At 43.8% G+C, this 23,066-nt stretch overlaps 1 protein-coding gene across 1 annotated transcript; it reads left to right on the top strand.

Annotated features, from left to right (window-relative positions):
- The first annotated feature begins 5,406 nt into the window (after positions 1-5,406).
- On the top strand, positions 5,407-6,846 carry LOC150000596 (serine/threonine-protein kinase MARK2-like). The gene has a single exon (XM_090290240.1). The coding sequence runs from the start codon at positions 5,407-5,409 to the stop codon at positions 6,844-6,846; it is 1,440 nt and encodes a 479-aa protein (XP_090146366.1).
- Positions 6,847-23,066: the final 16,220 nt, after the last annotated feature.

Genomic DNA, 23,066 nt, shown 5'->3' with positions numbered 1-23,066 from the left:
TCAGTCTTACAGACTCCGTTCATTTCCGTGGTTACTTAGTTCAGCACCTTAGCCCTCCATCCTCTTCAGTGAGGTTTTTTTTCTCCATGCATTTGTAATATGATTGGAGTGTTTTTGTTCTCTATTTGAAAAAAAATCCTTTAGTCTAGCTGTTTTATTCTGGATACTTTTGTCAGACCTATATCCCAGTTCATTAACTTTCTCTTTAACTGTGATTACTGTACAATTAAAAGCATTGGGATTCCTCATTTTGATTATTATATTTTTAAGCTACATATTTTTCTATTGAGTTATTTGTAATAGTTTCCAGGTCCCTGTCCAACTTTTCAATTATGCCTACTATTTTTTTAAATATATTATACATTCTGTGTTTTGTGACTTTATTATCTGCATTGCACGTATGTTTGTTTACACTGCATTTGATTTTCAATTTGTGATCCCTTTGTATTATTTCTCCTTCTGCTTGGTTGAATTCTTATTGAATTCCGGAAACGGTATTTGAAAAATGATGCCAGGTACAGTGAGATCTAAGATGGTCTTCCTCCAGAGAGGATATGTTTTCACTTCTAGCAGGAAGCTAGGGACACGAGAAGTCCTGGATAACCTTCACCTAAATTTGAGGATGGGGTGATTTGAAGCAGGGCTTAGCCTTTGTCAAGATTTATTTATCTATGATGTATTGCTTTTTCTCCAGGTACCCAAACAAAAGCATAGGTAATTTTCAAGTTTCTCTTTCCTTGGAGTTCTAAGGACTCCAACAATTTTGGTTTTTCTAACTCAACACTCAAAAATCTCACCTTTGAGCTACATCTACTAAGTATTCATTTAATATATATATAGTTCTATACAATTAAATTCCTACCTCAATCGAGAGTATGAATTTCAGTAAAATCCTAGAAGAGGTGAAAGGGAAAGGCATATGAGCATCTAGAGAATACATTGCGCGCACGAGGGCCAGGAAGAGCAGAGGCCTCAGGTTGGAGCAGGCAAGAGTGCTCAAGGAGCACAGAAAGTGAGGAGAAAACCTGGCAGGAACTTTGGGAAGAAAGTGGGAAAGACTTTTTCAAGCCTCCTCGGGTATTGTGAGGACCGTGACCTTGACTCTGAAGTAAGAGAACAGTGGAGGGTTTGGACAGAGGAATAATATCACCTGACTTTTATTTCAACAGACTCCCTCTCTGGCAGCTGTGTTGAAAGCAGACCTAAGAGAGACAGGGCGGGAAGCAGGGAGATGGTGAGGAGGCCAGAGCGATGGTCCGGGCAGGGGCTGAGTGGGACTGGGGCCGTGGTAGTAGCATGGAGAAGGTGAGAAACGGGCTCGGGCTTTGCCGACAAGTCAGATGAGTCAAGGATGGCTTCATGGTTTCTGTTCTGAAAACTGGAAGCATGTAGTGACCGTTTCTGAAAGAAGGAAGACTGCTGGAGAGAAATCTCAATTACACACATGTTGAGTTTGAGATGTCCGTGAGTCTCCACTATGGAAAACCTTTCCAAAGCTAAATATTGCCTGTCTCTCTTTTAAAAAAAATTAGTATTATAATGTTAACAAAGACTCTTCCCTTTTACTTGATCTTATCAGAGATTCTGACCATGGAGGTCAGATTAAGCTACTCTGCTCTTTAAAACTATCCAATGGCTTTCCACTGAATGCAGAACAAATACTAAGTTCCTAACCACAGTCTCTAGGACCCTCCCTATATGTCCTGCCTGCCCACCTTGCCTTGTAACCCCCCCCCCCTTCAGTCATTATACCACTTCTGCAGGGGCCTTATTTCTGTGTCTTGAACATGCCAAGATCATTCTGGTCTTAGGAACTTGCTGCTGTTTCTGTTGTGTCTTTCTGGAATACTCTTGCCACTGTGTTTCTTCCGCACCAGAGACTGTGTGTGATCATTCAGATGAGCAGACACGTAAAATCCAATTGGTAAAAGCTGTTGACTCTTTTAATTTACTTTGGCCTAAAGTCTTTCCCTTGGTATTGCTTAATTAAGATCAGTTCTTTTTGGTATATATCAATTGTCCCCTTCTAAACTTGTGACCAGAAGGCCTATCGCATGAGGTTAGATCAGGGAATGTGGGGACTTGCCTTCATAAGGAGACCTTCTAACTTCCTGCTAAGACCTTACGAAGGCCCTTGAAATTAGTGCAAGCTCATAGGGCAGTCTTTCCACGGTGCAATTCCGGGAGATGGCACCAAGCATCACAGCCCACAACCTGGGTACATGGTCCGTCCGTGAACCATGCCCACAAGGACTCCCTCTGGCCTCACTGGAGTGAACTACACCGCATATTGTGAACTAATCCCTGAGTTCCAAGGTTAAATGGTACCGATCCATGAATTTGTTTTTTATTTTTTAAAAAACTCTAACTTGTATCTCATTCACCTAATTGAACACCCCAGCCTATACCTCAAATTGGGGTTACCCAGAGCTTGGCTTTTGCCTTGACAGTTTTGCATCTTTGGGTATGTATTGACCTTGCTGAAAGAGTTCAGAAAATGTTCTATCTTGACCTGGCTGGTATGGCTCAGTGGATTGAGCGCCAGCCTGTGAACCAAAGAATCATTGCTTCGGTTCCCAGTCAGAGCACATACATGCTTGGGTTGCAGTCCAGGTCCCCACTTGAGGGCTTGTGAGAGGCACACCGTTGTTTCTCTCTCTCTCTCTTTCTTCGTCTCTTCCTCTCTCTCTAAAAATAAATCAATAAAAAATTTAAAATGTTCTATTTTGTTGGTATTATTTCTTAAGAAACCATTAACACCAGTTTTATAAATGGATATAAATAACTCATAAACTGGCAGCTTTCTTTGAAATTTTCTCCTTTTTTTCCTTTCTGAGCTTATTCTATTCTCTGTCACTTGTAAACATCTGTCTCTAATTGCTTAAATGACCGTCCTTTGGGTCCCAGTCAGCTCTGCAACAGAGATTGTCATGCTTGGGAGCCAAGTAGCACTGATATAAGGTAAAAAGAAACAAACTGAAGTGTTGGGGAGGGAAGAGCTCATAGGCAAATCCCTCAAAAGAGTCCCTTTACCACAAAGCTGAGACTTTTGCAGAGACATATTAAAGGAAAATAATTCCTAGAAAACTTATACATGTGATTAACACACTCCATATACTGAAAAGAAAGTTGCTTCAGCATTAGTCTGAATAAAACGTGCCAGAGACTGCCCCTCAGTGTCCTCAAAGACCGCCTGCTCCCTCCGTGCCACCATAAAAGGGTAGAATTGGAGCCAACATATCACCTCACCCTCTGTCCCTCTGCAGAAGTCATTCCATCCAGAGGTTTCCAAGGGTGTTTACAAATGGAAATTAACCAACCTCATCATCACTTCTCTCCACAGAGATGGTTCATTTAAGTAACGCAGAAATTTACCTCAATGGCCTGCTCGGGGTCACCTGAGGCATCCTTTATGTAATCTGGAAAGGGATGTTCAAGGTGTAAAGTTACGTTGCAGCCTCACTGCAGATCCAAACTCATCGCGCCCCCAGCAAGTACCACTGGAGGGAGGAACGGATCATCTTCTTGAATCTTTAGAGCAAGGCTCCTTCCAGTTGGCCTTTCCTCAGCCTCACCAAGTGCCCACATACCTGGAAACCCAGATTTCAGCTCTCCTCTTTCCTATCTTATTTGTTCCAAAGCTGAGTGAAGACAGAACATGAATTTTTAAGAGATTTTTTTTTGAATTTTTAAATTTTTATTTAATTTTAATTAATTTCAATTTAAAAAGCCATGTGTGGCTATCATATTGAACAGTATAGAGTGTACATAAAAGGCTAGATATGGGTGTAAACCTTGGTAGAGGGGTTGACTGTTGAAGTTTTTAGATTGCTTAGCTTTTTTTTTATTACATTTTATAGATTATATTGTCACAATAGTTCCATTTTTTCCCCTTTGCTCCCCCCCCCGCCCAGCACCCCCCTCCCCCAGCAATCACTCCCTTCCCCAGTCCATGTCCATGGTTCCTGCATGCAATCTCCAGTTTCTCCCTTTCCTATGTTACCATTATTTTAGAATTACTTCATTAATTGATTTTTTTATAACAATAAAAAAAGTAACATCCCCCACCCCTCAGACTTTAGATCCTTTGTAATCTTATAGAGGAGAGTGGGCGACGGTCTCCTGCTCTTCTAGCTGCTTCGAGCTGGGCGTGGTCATCGTCCTACCTACCCTTGGGTCCAGAAACCCCTAATAAGAGTGGGGGTGTGGAGGGGAGGGTGGCCTTCCCACATGGGGAAGGGTCGTGCAGACTCCAGGTCAGCTGGCTGTCCCCAGACCACGGCGTGCTTGGTTTAACAGGCTGGCGTCCTTGTTGTGTTCTGGCGGCAACAGATTTGGCAACAGGGTTAGAAGGCATCATTCAATCCATAACTACTACATGACAAAAGGCAGGTGTTAATTTTTCAATGTCCACAATTAGGGAGAAAAAAAGAGGGGCTTCTTTGGAGGAAGGTGTGCCAGGCACATCATATCCGTCCAGAACCCTTTTGTCCATTATATTTAGCTTGGGCTGAGGGAAATGTTTTAATGAATCACTTTGATTAAATAAATAGTTTGCCATGTAGTTTTTTGTTACCCCAAACTTGTCTATTTATTAACCACTTGTCTTATTGCCACTCACCGTGCTAGACACAGGGAAGACCACAGTCATGCTCCTGCCTTCACAGGAAGGTCGAACAGTGAACGAGAACCAGGTGCCTATGGTCAGTGCTGCGAAGATGACAGATGTGGTGGGCTGGGTGAGGCAGGTAGGAATGGGTGGGTCAGGAAATTTTTCTCTAAGCAGATGATATTTGAACTATGACCTGGAGCGTGAGACTAAGACTTTTCATTTTATTTTATTCTATTTTATTTTATTGTTGCAACATACATACTTTTATGTCTAATAAAGTAAATATCAATCTTTAATATCCAACATAAACAAGAAGCTCATTGGGCAGGGGGCGGGGTGGAATCCCTTCTTTTTTATTCCAGAGCCAAAGGGTTGTGAGACCAAAATGTGAGAAAACCACTGTAATTTACCCCCAGCCACGCCCTGCTCTGACCTCATAGGCGCCACTGTGATGCAACTGCAAAGCCCACCCTATATATTCTGCCGTGGCGGGGCTGAGATTTTGTCCGTTAGAGCCCAGGGAGCTGATTGTGGTGACCTGTTGGACTAGGACTTGCGAGCTTTGTTCTTGCCTCTTGCCGTTCCTTTGCGAGTTTGTTTTCTTTTGCTTACTGGTTTGGTTTTCTTTTGTTTTGTATCATTTATTTTGCATTTTCTTTCTTTTCCTTTATTATTTTTCTTTCTTTAATTTTTCTTATTTGTTTTTCTTTATCTTTTATTATTTATTTGTTTTTTCGTTTTTTTTTTAAATTTTTTTGTTTTTGTTTTGTTTTTGTTCTCATCTTGTAGCCACCATGGCTAATGACGTTGCAGCCACCGCTGACCTTCAGGAGCGCATCATTGGCGATTACATGCTCCTGCGCACCATTGGCAGTGGGTCCTATGGCAAGGTGTGGTTGGCCACGCACTTGCCAACGAATACAGAGGTGGCTGTCAAAGTCATTACTCAGTGCTTTCTCAGTGATTATTTTGAAGAAGTTGGTTGTCATAAGCAATTAAATCACCCAAATATTGCACAGCTATTTGAGCTGATTACCACCGAGGAGGAAAGGTACCTCTTCATGGAGCATGTCAGCGGAGGGGACTTATTCGAATACTTAGACAACTGCGGCCCCATGACCGAGTCAGCAGCCCGACCCATGTTCCGGCAGCTCGTATCGGCACTTCAGTACTGTCACCAGAAGAAAATCGTCCACCGGGACCTGAAGCCAGAAAACATCCTGATGGACGGTGAGAGGAACGTCAAAATAATAGACTTTGGGTTTGCTAGGGACTGTGTGGACTACACACTAAGCACCTTCTGTGGCACCCGGCACTATATGGCTCCAGAGATCTTCCGGCGTGTCAGCTATGACGGCCCGAAGGTGGATGTCTGGAGCCTGGGGGTAGTTCTGTATCAGATGATGGTGGGGGTTTTGCCATTTGAGGGGGTCACAGTTGAGGACGTGGAGAGTAAGATCCTGAGCGGCGAGTTCCGGGTACCACTGTCTCTATCCGAAGAAGGTCGAAATCTTTTACAAAAATTATTGACCCTCGACCCCAGGGAAAGGCCCTCCCTGGAAGATGTGATGCAAGACCCATGGGTCAACATGGGCTGGGGGGAAGAACTGAGGCCGTACAGCGAGCCGCCCTGGGGTGACCTTGACCCCGAGGTGACAGGCAGAATGGAGGAGATGGGGTTCGGAAAGGGGCAGATCCAGAGGTCATTGACCCAAAGGACATATGACAGGGTCATGGGAACCTACCTGGTTCTCAAAACCACGACCTCCAGGATGAGGGTCCGCACCATCCGGGTGAGGCCCTGCCCCTCCCCCGTCTCCAGCGGCGGGGAGAACACAGCGGGGCCTCCTGGCCCCTCAAGCCGCCTGCGGTCAAGGACGGATGTTCCCCCAGCGGAGGCCAGCCTGGCGTCCGGGACCGGCACTTCCCTCCCCGGCCCCCAGGCCAGGACGGCCACCCCCAGCCCCGCCCCCCAGTGTGACCCCCGTGGCTCCCCCACCGCCCCCCGCCGCGACAGCGCCGGCAACAGCGCAGGAGCCCCGGAAGGACCCGCCGAGGAGAACCGCGTCCCGACTGCACAGCCCGACGGCGGGAGCCCGGGCTCTCCCTCTGCCCCCAGTCGGGGCTGGCGGGGGGCGGTTCGCAGGATCTTCCGGAGGTTCTTAAAGTGTGTGTGCTGTGGGCCGTCCACGTGCCAGCAGCGGCGCAGAAGGAAAAGAGTCGCGCCAACATAAGTTCTGAAGTTGTGGGCGGCCCACGGCATCCGGAGGGGGACACACAGCTGCGGTGAGAGCGGCGCCGGAAGCGCACACCGTGACACCGTGACACCGTGACACCGTGCGCGCGTGCAGGTGACGGCCCGGCCCGGTGGGCGACGCCGAGTGCGAGCTGCCGCAGCGTTCTCCGCACGGGACCCCCACCAGGAGGGATCCCGCACCTCCATGGACTGTGTTCTCCTGGGGCCCTTGTCCCCTCCCCTGCTCCCCTTTGCTCCCATGTTTGTGGTGGTTCTTCATACAGTTCTTGGTTTTTGCAAATTTTGTAATAAACTTGATGACTTGATCCAGAAAAATGTTTTGGATACTTTGTTTCTCATCCTCTCTGCACAGAACTGGGGCTGAGCACACGGTGTTTGAGAAGCGTGCAGTGATGTGGTACATACGTGAGCTCTGCCACGGGAACTCCCAACAGTTAGGAATGTGGTTTTATGGGGCAAAGGCCCCTGGGTCAGCGTGGGCCAGGGGCGGGGTCTGGGCATGCTGGGCAGGTTCCTGACACCAGGGCCCAGCAGGGGGTGAAGCAGGCAGCGGTCTCTGCTGTCGGGCAGGCAGCTGACACCCTCGGTGCTCTGTGACATGAGCAGGAGCCACCTGTCCCGACCTGCTGGCTTTGCTTGCTTCCCTCTGGGCTGGTGTCATTGTCCAGGGCGCTTTCCCTTTATACAGTTTGGCCTTTGAAGCGCTGGAGGAAGAGTGCTCCAGGCTGAGGACGCAGCCAAGCTCAAGGCCACCAAAGCTCAGTGAGCTGGAGTGAGAGCAGCAGGAGACGTGGCCGCAGAAGAAGGGCGGCCCTCGTGGGCCACGGGAGGGGGGTGGGCTTTACTCTGAGAACAGTGGTCAAACCCGTGGAGGGTATTAAGCAAGGAAGTAATATGATCCAATTTGTGTTTTAAAGATAGTACATTGTGGTGAATAGTCTTCCTCTGCAAACATTTTAATCTATTGCTACATATTATAAGATTATCTACATATAATATGATTCACTAGGCATGGCAGTTTTTGTTCTAAGCACTGAAGAAATATGAGTCAGAAACTATGCATCTTTCTCACTTTAGTCCTTACCACCGCTGTCCCATCAACACAGAGGAACGCAAATTAATTGAATGTTTTAAAAGGAAAACACTACATGCCTCTGCAGAGCTGATTCTTTCATTGTTCTTCCATCACTGATCAGCTGACCTTCTTGCCCTGGGCATTGAGGAAACTGCCCGTGGCCCTGTGATGCGTCTGTCCCCGTTCCCTGAGATCGTAGCAGTATATGGCACAGACCTGCGCGTGACTCATCACTTTGCATTTGTCATTCAGTGGTTCCCTTGCCCCCTTGTGCTCATCCTCCATTCCCCGAGTTCTTGGGGGCTGGGAACTATGTCACTCCCCTTTGTATTTCCCCTCATCATCAGAGCGCCAGGTCCAGAGTAGGTGCTCAGAAAACGGTGGACAGGCGAACCATCAACGCTGTGACTCTACAGGGGATTGTCCCCCATCAGAACACATTGGGGTGTAAAAAGGACTGTGGCGAATGAATGATTATGCTGCAACAACAGTGTAAAGCTGGGCTGGGCTTGAACTGGGATGTATGCGCCTCGGCGAACATTGTGAAGCCTTATGAACAAAATGGTGAAATTTCTAGTTCTGGGATCTCTCAGAAGGCCCTCCTACTCACTCCATTTGCTGGAACTGCTTTAGGCCGATGGTCCTCACTGCATGGCAGATGTCATAATATACACAATGTTTCTAAGTAGCAATGGCATCAAGGTTAAGTCACATAGATTCACATTTTCACAGTGTGATTTCCTTTTCAAGTCTACTTTAGTATTTTTAATTACTACTAAAAGAAGCTCTCAGTTTGGTGCTAGATTATCTTTAACCCCGTCAAGCCCCCACTAATCTTTATTTTCAAATGAAAAGTAAACAAACCTCAGGATCAGGACCTTTGAATAAGAGATGGTACTTGCCAAGGAGTCCTGGTTTCTGTCATTGGATAATGGTATTAGAAATCAAGACCCGGGTGCTAGGTATGCTCATTGCTACTTTGTGACACTGCTTCTAGTCCCATCTGACAGAGCAGGAACATATGTGTGTGTACACTAACCTGTGTATATATGTGTATCTATCCAGAATAACAGTATACATACAAATACCATAACCATAGCGTAACCAGCTATTTCCATATTAAGCTAAATAGGAATTCTTACTAGTGTCTCTAGTCTGTTAAGACAGGGATTGTTTTAGATTTTCCCTTGCTTATCTGTAAAGTTCTTCTGCAATAATGAGAAATCTTTTCCAACTGTCTGCCATTCCTTTACTTAATCACGCAATTCCCGTGTGCAAGTACAGCAAATCCAGAATTGTTAACCTGTATCCTGTGGGACACGATTTACCAACCACAGAACAGCACGTAGGCACAGTTTTTTCTGTCTTCAGTCTTACAGACTCCGTTCATTTCCGTGGTTACTTAGTTGAGCACCTTTTCCTTCCATCCTCTTCAGTGAGGTTTCTTTCTCCATATGTTTGTACTATGATTGGATTGTTTTTGTTCTTCTCTATTTAAAAAGAAATCCTTTAGTTTAGCTACGTTTTATTCTCAATACTTTTTTCAGACCTATATTCCATTTCATTAACTCTCTCCTTAACTGGACTTACTGTACTGTTAAAAATCTTGGGGTTCTTCATTTTGATTATTATATTATTCGGTGATGTCTTTTTCAACTTAGTTCTTTGTAATAGTTTCCAGCTCCCTGTCTAACTTTTCATTATGCCTGCTATCTCTTTAATCATGTTAAACATTCTGTGTCTCGTGACTTTATTATCTGCATCCCATGAGAGTTTATTTACATTGTATTCTCCTTTTCTGTTTGCGATCCCTTTGTATTATTTCTCCTTCTGCTTGGTTGAATTCTTATGGAATTCCAGAAACAGTATTTGAAAAATGATGCCAGGTAAAGTGAGATCTAAGATGGTCTTTCTCCAGACAGGATATGTTTTCGCTTCTAGCAGGAAGCTAGGGCCACGAGAAGTCCTGGATGACCTTTACCTAAATATGAGGATGGGACGATTTGAAGCAGGACTTTGCCATTGTCAGGGTTTATTTATGTATGGTGTATTGCTCTTTTTTGGGTACCCAAACGAAAGCATGGGGAATTTCCAGGGTTCCCCTTTCTTGGTGTCTTCAGGACTCCAATTTTTTGTCTTTCTAACTCAACACTCTCAAAACTGTCTGCTCAGCATCTCAATCATCTTTTCTGAGATTGACTGGTGCCCAGTGAATTCTGTAAAAAGAGGTGGTTGGTTCAAATGGTCCTTAAGACTCTGAGTCCAGGGCACTGAGTTATTATTCTAAGACATAGTTCCTATCTATTTCTATTTTAGTCTTGAGACTAAATGTATACGAGGGAAACATTGAGAGCCACTAAACGGTGTGTTAAATTGCACTTGTAGACAAATAGAAAACAGGAGGCTCTATGTTAAGTTGGTGCTTATGCGGTGTAACGAATAAGTACAAAACAGATACACTAAAGAAGAAATTGGTACAGGATGCTGTCCAAGCCATGAATGGGAAAGATTGAGTTTTTACACTTTCATACCAGATATATTCCCTGGTACGACAGATATGTGGCCCAATCTCACTCAATTTTAATGAAATCATTCCTATTAATAAATTAAATCTTGGTACATGTTTGAAGTTGGAGAGGTATATTTTAAAATATATTTGCCCTGGGCTTTTGGAATAAAACCCAATTTCCAGTTCCTCAGCTTTCCCTTTTTCTATTTTGTGGGGGCTTTGGTGTGGTTAGAACTTCAGGCTTAACTTTGTGTCTTGTTAACTATGTGGCATTTTGATCTCCAGATTCTTTATCAGTAAATTGAGTAAAATGTAGAAATGAAAGTGAAAGCTCATTGAAAGCTGAAAATCACATGTGAATTGTGCATTATTAGTATTTGGGGAGACATGTCATCGTATTGGGAGCCTGGAAATAATCAGCTTAAAAAACTCTGGATATGGGATGATGATGATATTCTGGTGAAAGGTGACTGAGACCCTTAGACACCTAAACTGCGATTTTTTGTTTATTTCTTTATCTTAATACTTATTCCTCCATTTACTTATTTTAGCAAGTAACTACTGAGTGTCTTAAACGGATGTGGCGCTGTGCGGGATACGGGGTTCGGAGAGCAAATATGCACAGTTTTTGTCCTCGTCCAGTTTCATGAGGGAGATAAAAAATAAATAATCAAATTAATCCATGTAAAGTCACAACTATGATGGAAACTTTTAAGGAAAGGACTATGTTATAAGAGTATATAAGGAGAGGATCAAGTATTTTACCTGTTGAGTGAAGTCAGGAAAAGTGTCCTTAAAGTGATGGTTGCTGTGGGACTTAAAGTGTAGGAGTTATCACAATTCTTGAAAGAGGAAATAAGAACATTTCAGGCCAAAAGGCTACCGTGTGCACAAGTCACAAGACAAGAGGAAGAAAGGCATGTTCATTAGAGAAGTCTAGAGTGTCTGGAAGGCAGGGAGCAAAGAGGAAGCGGGGCATCAGATGGGGTCCAGACTGTGGAGCCAGGGTAAAGATTCCAGCCTCCATCGCAAGGACAGTGGGGAAGCAGTTGAAGGAAGTGATGTAATAATGAGGATACTGGATCCCAGGAATCATTTGGGCAGAGCTGGTCTTAATCAGGCTTCATACCAGCTAGTTGAACCCTATCATTGTGTTTATAGAAAAGAGTCATTTAATGTGAATTCTTCACTACAAAGAGGGATTTGTAAGTTTATGCCTAGGAGTGCATTATCAAAAAGGCACTGAATATGATTCCAGGTAGCATTAAGAAATCATCAGACTATGTCCATTTACTCAATGAATAAATAGTCCCTATTTTGTAGAAGTCATTAGGATAAAAATAAGCCAAATTTGGCTTCGAGCTACATCTACGAAGTATTCATTTAATATATATATATATATATTAATATATATATATATATTAATATATATATATAGTTCTATACAAACAATTAAATTTCTACCTCAGTCGAGAGTATGAATTTCAGTAAAATCCTAAAAGAGGTGAAAGGGAAAGGCATATGAGCATCTAGAGAATACATTGCGCGCACGAGGGCCAGGAAGAGCAGAGGCCTCAGGTTGGAGCAGGCAAGAGTGCTCAAGGAGCACAGAAAGTGAGAAGAAAACCTGGCAGGAACTTTGGGAAGAAAGTGGGAAAGACTTTTTCAAGCCTCCTCGGGTATTGTGAGGACCGTGACCTTGACTCTGAAGTAAGAGAACAGTGGAGGGTTTGGACAGAGGAATAATATCACCTGACTTTTATTTCAACAGACACCCTCTGTCTGGCAGCTGTGTTGAAAGCAGACCTAAGAGAGACAGGCGGGAAGCAGGGAGATGGTGAGGAGGCCAGAGCGATGGTCCAGGCAGGGGCTGAGTGGGACTGGGGCCGTGGTAGTAGCATGGAGAAGGTGAGAAACGGGCTCGGGCTTTGCCGACAAGTCAGATGAGTCAAGGATGGCTTCATGGTTTCTGTTCTGAAAACTGGAAGCATGTAGTGACCGTTTCTGAAAGAAGGAAGACTGCTGGAGAGAAATCTCAATTATACACATGTTGAGTTTGAGATGTCCGTGAGTCTCCACTATGGAAAACCTTTCCAAAGCTAAATATCGCCTGTCTCTCTTTTAAAAAAATTAGTATTATAATGTTAACAAAGACTCTTCCCTTTTACTTGATCTTATCAGAGATTCTGACCATGGAGGTCAGATTAAGCTACTCTGCTCTTTAAAACTATCCAATGGCTTTCCACTGAATGCAGAACAAATACTAAGTTCCTAACCACAGTCTCTAGGACCCTCCCTATATGTCCTGCCTGCCCACCTTGCCTTGTAAACCCCCCCTCTTCAGTCATTATGTTACAGAACCCCTGGGCTGCTCCAATTGAAAACAAACCCACGGGCTCTTTAGTTAGGGGCCCAATTGCCCGCCGCCAAAATTATAACTCTTAATACCAGAGTTTGGTGAAAAGGAAGAAGAATTGTTTATTTACACATAGTCCTGCCTCCCACTCCCAGACCTGGCCAGTCTTAGGAAAGTTAGAGAAACCATTTCCCTACTTTCCAAACACAGTTCAGCTTTACCAGCAGCTGCCAATCACTCAAATCTGATTGAGGAGGTCCTTTCTGTGCTGTGGTGCCCTCCAGCTCTCAATGCAGAACCGCCTGGATTCTCAGCCTCCTTGCAAACTGCCTTCTTCCTGCAAACCGCATGGATCTCCTTTCCTCAAAACCGCATGGCGAGAGCCTCTTAAAGCAGCCTGGAGACCCCTTCTCCAAGCCACATGGAGAACTTAGCTTCTTTATTCCGCATGGAGAAGGCCCTTTCACCAAGCCGCATGGAGGGGGCGAGAGAGCGAGCGAGAGCTAAAATGTCCGCAGCTGCTTATATATCCCTGACTGTGTCCTCTGACGCAGTGGGCATTGCAATCAGTTCTGACCATTCACAGAACCCCACGTAGGCTCTGTGTGCTTTTTCCATACCGTCCTCTGGTTCAAGACTCCTCCCATCTACCTGGGTCTTTGGATGCATTAAAGCCATTTTGCATAAGAAAGACACTAGCCACCAGCCCCAGGCATGTGGAGGCATTCTGAAAAGCTGCTTCCTTCTCTCCATCCCCCAGCCACAAACTCCGGGGATTATTGGACTCCCCTGTTTCTGTAACAATTATATCACTTCTGCAGGGGCTTTATTTCTGTGTCTTGAACATGCCAACATCATTCTGGTCTTAGGAACTTGCTGTTGTTTCTGTTGTCTCTCTCTGGAATACTCTTGCCACTGTGTTTCTTCTGCGCCAGAGATTGTATGTGATCATTCAGATTGCAGCCCTCATGCTCTCTCCTCAGAAAGTTCTTCTGTAATCATCATTATGGTCTCAGTCCTTCTCATTCACCCTTGAAATTGCTTGTTTATTTATTTATGGGTTCATTGAGTGTCTCCCTGCTCCTTGCCCCACAAGGTATCTTATCTGACTAGTTTCCACTGTATTCTCAGCACCTAATACAGCATCTGGCACACATTAGCCACTTCGTAAATATCTGTTAAATAATTGGGTAGAGGTAGGAAGAAAAAGATTAGGTGGAGAGAAAAAAACCCTACTCTCTTGTCATCAAATAAATCATCATGTAGGAGTAGGAGGCCAGAACGGGCAGGGAGATATGAGGCTCCACTCTTAGTATTCCCTGCTGGACTGGATTTTTTTTCCTTTTGAGTAACTTTGGGTATATGGAGAGTAGGGTGGAGGAGAAGTCATAGTTGTTGACTCAGAAGTTGAGGTCTTGGGGCTCTGAGGCCTGCTAATCTCCCCGCAAGAGACCAGTGTGGAACTTAGAAAGAAGTCATCTAGCCAGTCATCAGTAGAACTTTAAGTAGATATTTTCCTCAACCCAGAACAAAGAGATGGTGCATAAGACAGTACAAAAAAAAAAAAAAAAAAAAAAAAAAAAAGCTTGCACAAAGGGAAGCTCCGACCACTTGTCTAGCCTCCGACAGAATAGATGTAATTGGAGTATGGTGTTATAATTGATACTCCCATTTTCAGGCCATGTCTCTTTGTCCCCTAACTTACACTGAGGCCAAACTGTATTGCACAAGAAAATCAGCCTCTTCTTCTTGAGACTTTCAGGGTCAAACTTATCCCAGTTCTTAAGAATGCATCCCAACGGGGACTATGGGGAGATAGAGGATGTATTTCCTATCTGGTTCATGGCATGCCTAGAGAAGAAAACAAAGACTAGCTTCCTGGCCTCAGAAAGGCGTCCCCCATCTTTGCTCCATATGCCGAGTAGTGGGACATAGGGTACCCCCTGTTTTTCCCACTGCAGAGCTACCAGATGTCTCTGGTGACATGAGACAGAACAAAGACTAGCTTCCAGGGCTCCCAAGAGGCATCCCCCTTGATAAACCAGGAGCTGACTAGTGGTTTCCAGGGCGTCCCCCATCTCCCCACTGAAAACTACAGGACGTCTCGGGAGACAGGATGCACTGGCCAGCAAAAGACTAAGAGGAAGAGCTAAGCTTGCCACAGACTGTTCGTATCCCTTTTTGCTCTTGGTGAAGTCAATATCTTTGATTAAACTGAACTCTTACTGCAGATCTCAAGGCTTCTCTAAGCTCTGCTCCTCTCCTGCAAGGAGTCAGAGAGAGAGAATGGCACTAGCCATTTGGTATATTTCCTGCCAGGACTGGAGGCTGATATAATATTGTTCAACCTGATAAGAGAGGTCCCTGCTGTGGCAAAATATTTGCCACCTACGTGGCTGGGCTGCTTTGGTCTTGGTTTTGGGGTTCTGTTGGTTTAAAACACAGAAGGTGCCTGAGGAGGAGAGACAAGCCTATCTCTGTAAAATTCTAAGGGGCAGGGAGAGTGAGCTGGGAAGGAGGCTGTACCCATACAGCTTGCTCTACCCTGGGCCCAGGTGAAGAAAAGCAGCCAAGTTAAAGCATCTATTTATTTGATCAGATTGTCCAAATAGTTCCCAAGGTCAGTTTTGATTTGCCTGAGCTCAACATGGAGAAAGGTCTGTGTAATAGCTGGGGGCCAAATTCTCTTGCTGTTTCTATGAAGGGCAAAAGCTTAGTGGTCAGAGCATTTTTAGGGGCAGGAAAAGAAGAGGCCAGCTGTTGTGCTGAGGACCCCAGGTATGTGGTACCAGCAGGAACAGACTCTTGATTCCCCATCTTAAAAATGGAAAAATACCATAAGTGACATAGGCATGCTGCCTGGCTCCTCTTTAGGGGCAGGACTGAGAAAGAACTTCAGTAGTTCCTTTGTCCTTCTGGGAGCTAAAAGTCTTAACTGAGAGTTGAGGGTTTAAACAGTGGCTGCAGCAGAGATATCAGGCTCAGGTTGAAAACTGCCAGTTTTTAAAGGTGACATTGTTTCCTCTGTGTTGGAGAGGTAGGCACCCTGCTATTTTCTGCATGGGTTTGAATAGCAGGTTAATTACCCTATTGTTCCCAGGACCTAGGAGCTCCTAGTCTATAATTTAGTCGTTGTTTCAAAGACTTATATGCTTACTTTTCCTTCCTTTCATTTTCTTAAACTTACACAGACTATCTATGACTTACACAACCCCTTTTCAACATGCTCAGATGCTCTGCAACATAATATTCTAAAATAATCATTAGAATTATAATTGAACATATATTAGAACTTTGTAGACTTTTTGAGATTCTTGTATAATTTTCTTTTTGACAAAACTTTCCAAGTATTTTAAATGTATTAAGCCTGATTAGTCTAAAAGAATAAATCCTTGAGATAGTCCAAGGGCCCTTTGAAATACCCCAAAATTTTGAATCCTGGAAATTTTATCAACTAAGGAATACATATATATTATGAAATGATACTTGACTATTTAGAGTGATAATAAAACGTATGTGACATAAATATGGGCTGACAAAACTTCAGTTCTTAGCTTTGAGAGACATTTTTTTTGAAAGTTAATTAAGTGTTTAAGTAATACAACCTGACACATAATTATTTTACTAAACAGAACCTTGACTATTAGGCAGGTATAGAAACAACTTTTTTACAGCCTTTCTGTCAAGGCTTGGGTCAGGCAGGTGAGGAATAGCATCACCTCCTGCTAGGTCATTAGATGTCCGCTTTGCTGGAAAACAAACACAGCAACTATTTTGAAAAGCAGATAGAAGTGGGGGTGATAGAGATGTAAACGAAGCCGTCAGAAGAAAGGGAAAGACTTATAAGTGAGGCAATTTGAATGGGAAGGCCTTTTTAGGTCAGGACCTACAAAAGCCAGGACTTTTCACTGCAGGCTAAAATCTTGCTCTCTCCTCTCAAGATCTAACCCTAAGTGGGGAATCATGCCACAGGGATGGGACTGTGATGGCTTTGCTGTGTGCCTAACGTTGCGTGGACTTATTCCTCTGACTGGCAGGAAAACCTAGCATTCTGTCCTGGTCCACATCCCAGCTTATCCTTTCACAGGAGTCTTCTTCAGGCAAGAGTCCTAATGGTATTTAAATGCTTAACCCATGCCTGCAGGGTGTAGAAGTTACTTGAGGAGAGGATCAAGATCTTTACCTGGCAAAGTTAACATTGCTCCTCCTTCCTGCTCTGGCAAGGAGCATTTAGATGCAAAATGAGTTGCTGAAAGTCACTTGGGGTGAAGAGAAATGCTGCAAGTTTAGAACAGACCAATAATTTAAACTGACTTTCCTTTGGCTAGATTCAGAGGCAGAAATGACTAAGGAATCCATGTAGTGGGTTAAAGTGCGCTGTTTATGAGTAGGGCTCCCAAAAGCCATTACCCCTGTGGTCATCCCTAACCCTCTTATGTGTCTCGGTTTCTCCCCTGACTGTATAAAACAGCCAGCAGGGCTCGGAGTGCTGGGTGACCAGCCCTTATTTTGCATGTCCCTGGATGAGCCAAAGTTACATTACAGAGATGGGAGTTCCCTATGAGGCCCCTGCGTGTCTTAGGGATGAACCCCAGACACCTCTGCAAGGCCCCACACTCATGCTTGGATGCTCGAGAACTTGGGCCAGAGAGAGGAAGTGCCTCTTTTGTGTTAGGAGCCCAGGTGGAACATGAGCGCTCATCTCAGATTTCATTGTTTCTGCCTCCAAATACTGACCTAGTGTGTTTGAACTTTCCACCCCCACAGCACAGCAGCTCCTCTTCCCAAAAGATGAGAAAGGCAGGAAATCCTTGCCGGTGGGACCATAGTCACTGGGTTCCAAATGGCTGGAGACAAAAGGTAGGGCCCAAGTTAGGGTCATGGGTCAGGCTCACAGGTCAAGAATCCTGGGTCAGGAATACAGGTCAGGGTTCCCAGGTTTTGGCACCAAATATATTATTGGTGAAACCCTAGTTCTTCTCACCAATTCAGTAAAGAATTACAGATCAGTGAGCCCATTAGCATGCATGAGAAATTTATTAGTGAATGGGAGAGCAAAAGCAAGGGTGGCCAAAGGCCAGAGTGTGGCTGGAGGCCCAGTAGCCAGCAGTAGCCCCCAGTCCTTTGTTCTGAGGACTTATATAGTTGATGGGCTGGGGGAAGGTGAAGAAGTTACATATTGACTAACAAGTAAATTTGGTGCCAGCTTCCAAGACTGGGGCATGGATTCCCAAAGGTGTTCATGGGCTTCTTCCTTTAGGCTCTATGGGCCCTTTCCCACCTTTTGAGTCTTGGACTGTAAACACAGTTTCAAAGGTTTTGTCTTCCAGATACTGGAGAGGATACTTAGAATTCCAAGGACTTTCCTCTTCCTGTGCTAACATAGTGTTTCTTGTGATGTTGGGACACCTGGCAAATTGGGATCAGGTCCAAGACTGCTGAATTAGGGGGATGAGACATATCTCCTTCTGCTACCCACTTGACTGTAACACTGGGGGATATTTAGCCATCCCAAACTCTATGGACAAGGCAGTGGTCCAGAGTGGTGAGGAGGCTGCAGCGGTAACCTAGGCAACAAAGGTGGGTGGCTTGACCCTGCATGCTATAGTCTGAATGTTTGTGTCCCTCCAAAAATCTGTGTTGGAATACTAACACCCAGCGTGATAGTGTGAGAAGTTGAGGCCTTTGGAAGGTCCTTAAGTCATAAGGGTGGATCTGTTATGAATGGAATTGGAGCTTTTATAAAAGAGACCCCACGGAGCTTCCTTGGCCCTCCCACCATGTGAGGATGCAATGAGAAGAGTGCAGCATGGAAGACAGGCCTCACCTGGCCATGCCAGCACCCTAGTCTTAGACTTCCAGCCTCCAAAACTGTGAAGAAGAACCTTCTGTTGTTTATAAGCCACCCCAGGCTGTGGTATTTGTTATAGTAGCTCAAATGGACTAAGACACTGGGTCAAGGAAAATAACAGGAATTGATCAGATTCTAGATATATCTTGAAGCTAGAGTCATCAATTTTTGCTGGCAGATGAAATATAGGCATAAGAAAGTAGAGAGTAAATATCATTGCAGTATTTTAGATGTCAATATTAACAGAGTGACTGTGGATGGATCAGATTTGGAATGTAAGAGAGAATTAGAAGTTTAATTTTTAGACATATTGTGTTTGAAATATCTAAGGGACACAGAAGAGAGACGTCAGGCAGGCAGTGAGACATTTGCCTCTGGAGTTCTAAGTCTGGAATGGTATAAATGTGGGGATCTTCGGCGTGTTGTAAAAGTTGATGTAAGTGGAGCCACCATTCCAGAGGAACTGCCTTGCCTGTCTTATTCCCTGAACTTTTGGGATATTTTAAGTGGGCCAGACCTTTGGACTGGGCCAAACCCACATTGTCTGACAAAGAACTGCTGGGAAAGCCAGCAGGAGAGTGCACATCGTGACCACAAAGACCAATGATTATGGACTTTCTATCTAAAGATAGAACTGATAACCAATCATGTATAGCCAAGAATAGCTCAGTTTACCAGCACCTATAGGAACTCCTTTATTTTTTTCCTTTTCTCATAAAAACCCATTGCCTTCACCCTGTGATCAGGACACTATATGGATTTGTGCCTGAATCTGTGCTTCCAGGATTGTAATTCTTTGATATGAAATATGTGCTTGCTTTCTCTCATTTTGGCTTTTTAATTTTGGGTTAACAATGTCAATGATGTTTAAAGTCCTGAGACTGTATGCGATCACCTAAGGAGAATGTAGGGCAATAATATTCAAGAATTGAGACCTGATGCATGGCAGCATTAAGAGGTCTGGGAGATAAGGAGAAAGAGCCAAGGAGACTCAGAAAATTTGCTGAGAGACAACAATAAGCAGGAGAATGTGTGACCCCTGGAGCCAGATGATGATAGTATCACTTCTTGTTCTTATATGCTGCTTGTAAGTCAAGTGACATGAGTAATACTTGTAGACTCAAGGTATTATTGAGTCTGCTACAGCAGTTTTTCTCAACTCAGCCATAACTGACATTTTGGGTCAGATGGTTTTTGGTGTGAGGGTTTATCCTGCTCATTACAGAATATTTTGCAGTATTCCTGATTACTATGCAGTGGAGGTCAAGAGCATGGTCCCCATTAGGACAACCAAAAACATCTCCTGACATTGTCAAATTTCCTTTTGGAGACAAACTTGGCCTTGGTTGAGAACTACTGTTCTGCATATATTCTAACTTACACCATTCCCATTTATTTAGTCCCTATCAAGTTGAAAGCCCAGCAGGCTGGCAGAAGAAAATCCTGAGGCTAAGGCAGAGGCTGTGTCCTCTGTCAGGAACATTGGGAATTATCAGCAGAAAGCCTGCAGCTTTCCTCTACACACAAGGGCAGACCCTCCATTTCATGGCTGAAATGCCTTTCAATGACAGCTTGATTAGCATCATTTTCTACTAGCTCATCTTCGAAGCACTTCTCACAGAAACTAACACAACCAACCTTCAGGGTGAAATGGAAATCCTCCAACTTGATTCTGCAGGCAGTTGTCTAGACTCTGAAGTGCCTAATTAACTGTATTTTCTTGGTGTCTCTGCCTGGAGGACCAGAAACAGAAGCAATTCTGCACACTAAAGAAATAATTTCCTAGTGAGGTAATTAGAGCTACCGCAATCAGCCAGACTTCACGTCCCAATGACCACTGAGGACACAGAAGCCTTTAAGGCTCTCGCTTCATCAGCCAGTTTTGGCACAGGTCTCAGCCCATTAAGCAGATTCTAACCCCATGTTCTAGTCCCCATCCTACCATCCCTGACTTTCTGAGCCTGGGCTATGTAGTACACTTCTAGACCTCAGTTTCCCCATTTGTCACATGGAAATAGAGTCTATCACTGACTGTGCCTATCTCTGTACTCACCAAGGGCCAAGTGAACTCAATAATTAAAATAATTAACTGATAGTGTCAAAGGAGGAATTTGTCAGCCAGTTTTAAACTTACAACCATCCCTGACCACTCAGTGTCTAGAGCCTTGTGAATTAAGGTTGAAAAACAAATACTGTAGCTATAAATAATACACCACCTTGGGTGATGAAGCTATGAATTTGTTAAATAGAAAGATTTTTAAGACACCAGAGATGTGTTGCTTTGTTTTCGGATTTCCCACAGGACCTGAGAGGAGGAATACACACTTACCTGCCTGGCCCACCCCCCAGGGGGGATGCTGGAATCCGGCCTTTACTGAGCACCTACTGTGTGTTGCCTAAGCCTTCTGTCTCCCACTCTTCACATGGCTGTTTCAGATACCTTGGTTCTGTTCTCTCTTTATCTCTAAATTAGAGTTGTCAGAGTTAGCACTACATAGGGTATATGTATACTAAATATATACTCTAAACCTATACTAAGACAATTATTTGTTGTTTCTCTGAAATTCAAATTTAATTGGGCACCCTGTATATTATCTGGTAACTGGACTCCAAGTACAATGCCTGCTGCACATCTCAGATAGCACTAAAGGCATTTTTATTTTCAGTGGTGCCTCCTTTTCATAGACCTTACTGCCCATGAATGTAAAGATGTGTGGATGTGCGTGGATGTGTGCACACGTGGAGAGAAACAGAGGGAGAGAGCATAACCTCTCAGACATTTTATACACCAGTTATGCTGCATAAGAGGATCAGAAGACTTTTCATTTTATTAAAATGGCTTCATTTTTCCAAATGGTTGCATAATTTCTACCTCTAACACCAATCATGTATCAAAAAGTCTCCCAAAAGTTGCTAGAAAATGAAAGTAATTCTCTCTATTACCTCTGCTAACATCATTGTAAACTAAGGCAGTGTAACAGATGGAGCAACTCAGCAACCTCCAGTGCAGTTATATTATCTGTTCTTGGAGTCTTCACAGAGACATGACTGTGTGTGAAACACACAGGGAATGAATAAATGAAGCAAACTGTCCCTATCCTACACTGGACATTTGGCACCCCACGGATTTTACCAGTAACAAAGCTACTATATGAAAAGAGCTATAGGACCACAAACTCCCTCAAAGAGGGAGAGAGGCACAGACCTCCTTGCTATTTAAATAACCTAATATGTTAAAAAAATGAAGATACCCCAAAATAGAGTTTCAAAAATGATAACACATTTTAAATATTCACATTTAATCATTTAACCCTGAAAATTATGACTCAGTATCATTGTATTATTCTTCACTCTAAATGCAAAATTTATTTTTAAAACATTCATTCATATTTCATTATAGGTTTGAGGGGAGGGTCCTATTGTATAGCAGACATTTATCTGGACATAGTACCTGAAGTTCTCAACTTGCAGCTTGCTGTGAATATGTGAAATAGATTTCCATTCCCTCCAAACTTGGATCATCAGGGCATTAGAGCCAAATGATCAGAGAATTCAAATGGGGTGAGGTGGCTACAGGTAAGCTTGTTCATTCCTGCCCCCGTTCTGCTACTTCTGGTGGCTTCCGATCAGCCACCCTGAAATACCATTCTATCAACTTTGGCACAAGAAACTTACCACAGTCATCCTTTAAAATAAACAAATAATAACCATTTATGCTTAAAAATTAATAGTGTGTACCCTTTTCCCAGGTACAATGTTTTGGCTTTATAGCATCCCGTCTGATCTTCACAAAAACCTCTGGTTTTCATAAAGGTTGGCTAACGAACAGATCTTATGACATCATGAGTCATAGGTTTACTCCTGGTGGGAGTTGGATTTTTTGTTTTTCTTTGATTAACATATTTAGGCAGAAGATGGAAACTGTGCTTTAGTCACTGAAAGCTTAGTTGAACCAAGCTCCTGATCAGCAGTCATGAGATAGGCTCACAAGGAGGACACTGGTTGATTGTTGTTGTTTGTTTGTTTGTTTGTTTGTTTTTCTGGGAAAATCAGCTGTGTGTTCAGTAAGGTACCTCACATTGATGTTGTATCACCCCCTGGCCCCTCCTAAAGTCTCCTGTATACACACAGTGCTTACGTAAGGCCTGTGTAGAATCTGATATGCTTTAAAAAACAAAAAGTGAAAATGTAGGGTCATATTTTCCTAGTTGAATACTTTCCTTAGTGAATTATTGTCAGACACCAAAGTGGGAGGTTTATAGTTAATGACCAGATTATCTAAGAGGGATTGACAAGGAGCCCTCTCCAGGCCATTCCAGGCTATAGTTTCCTTGGTTTTATTAGGGGTCTTCAAAATGTTTTCCTAAGTTTTGGGGAAGCAGAGGTAGTGGAATGTTTTTTTGCTA

This window comes from Furipterus horrens, unplaced genomic scaffold (assembly GCF_987537825.1).
Source record: "Furipterus horrens unplaced genomic scaffold, mFurHor1.1.pri manual_scaffold_10, whole genome shotgun sequence".
Classification (NCBI taxonomy): Eukaryota; Metazoa; Chordata; class Mammalia; order Chiroptera; family Furipteridae; genus Furipterus; species Furipterus horrens.
The sequence above is the reverse complement of the archived record's forward strand: the minus strand, read 5'-3'. Positions and strand labels throughout refer to the sequence as shown.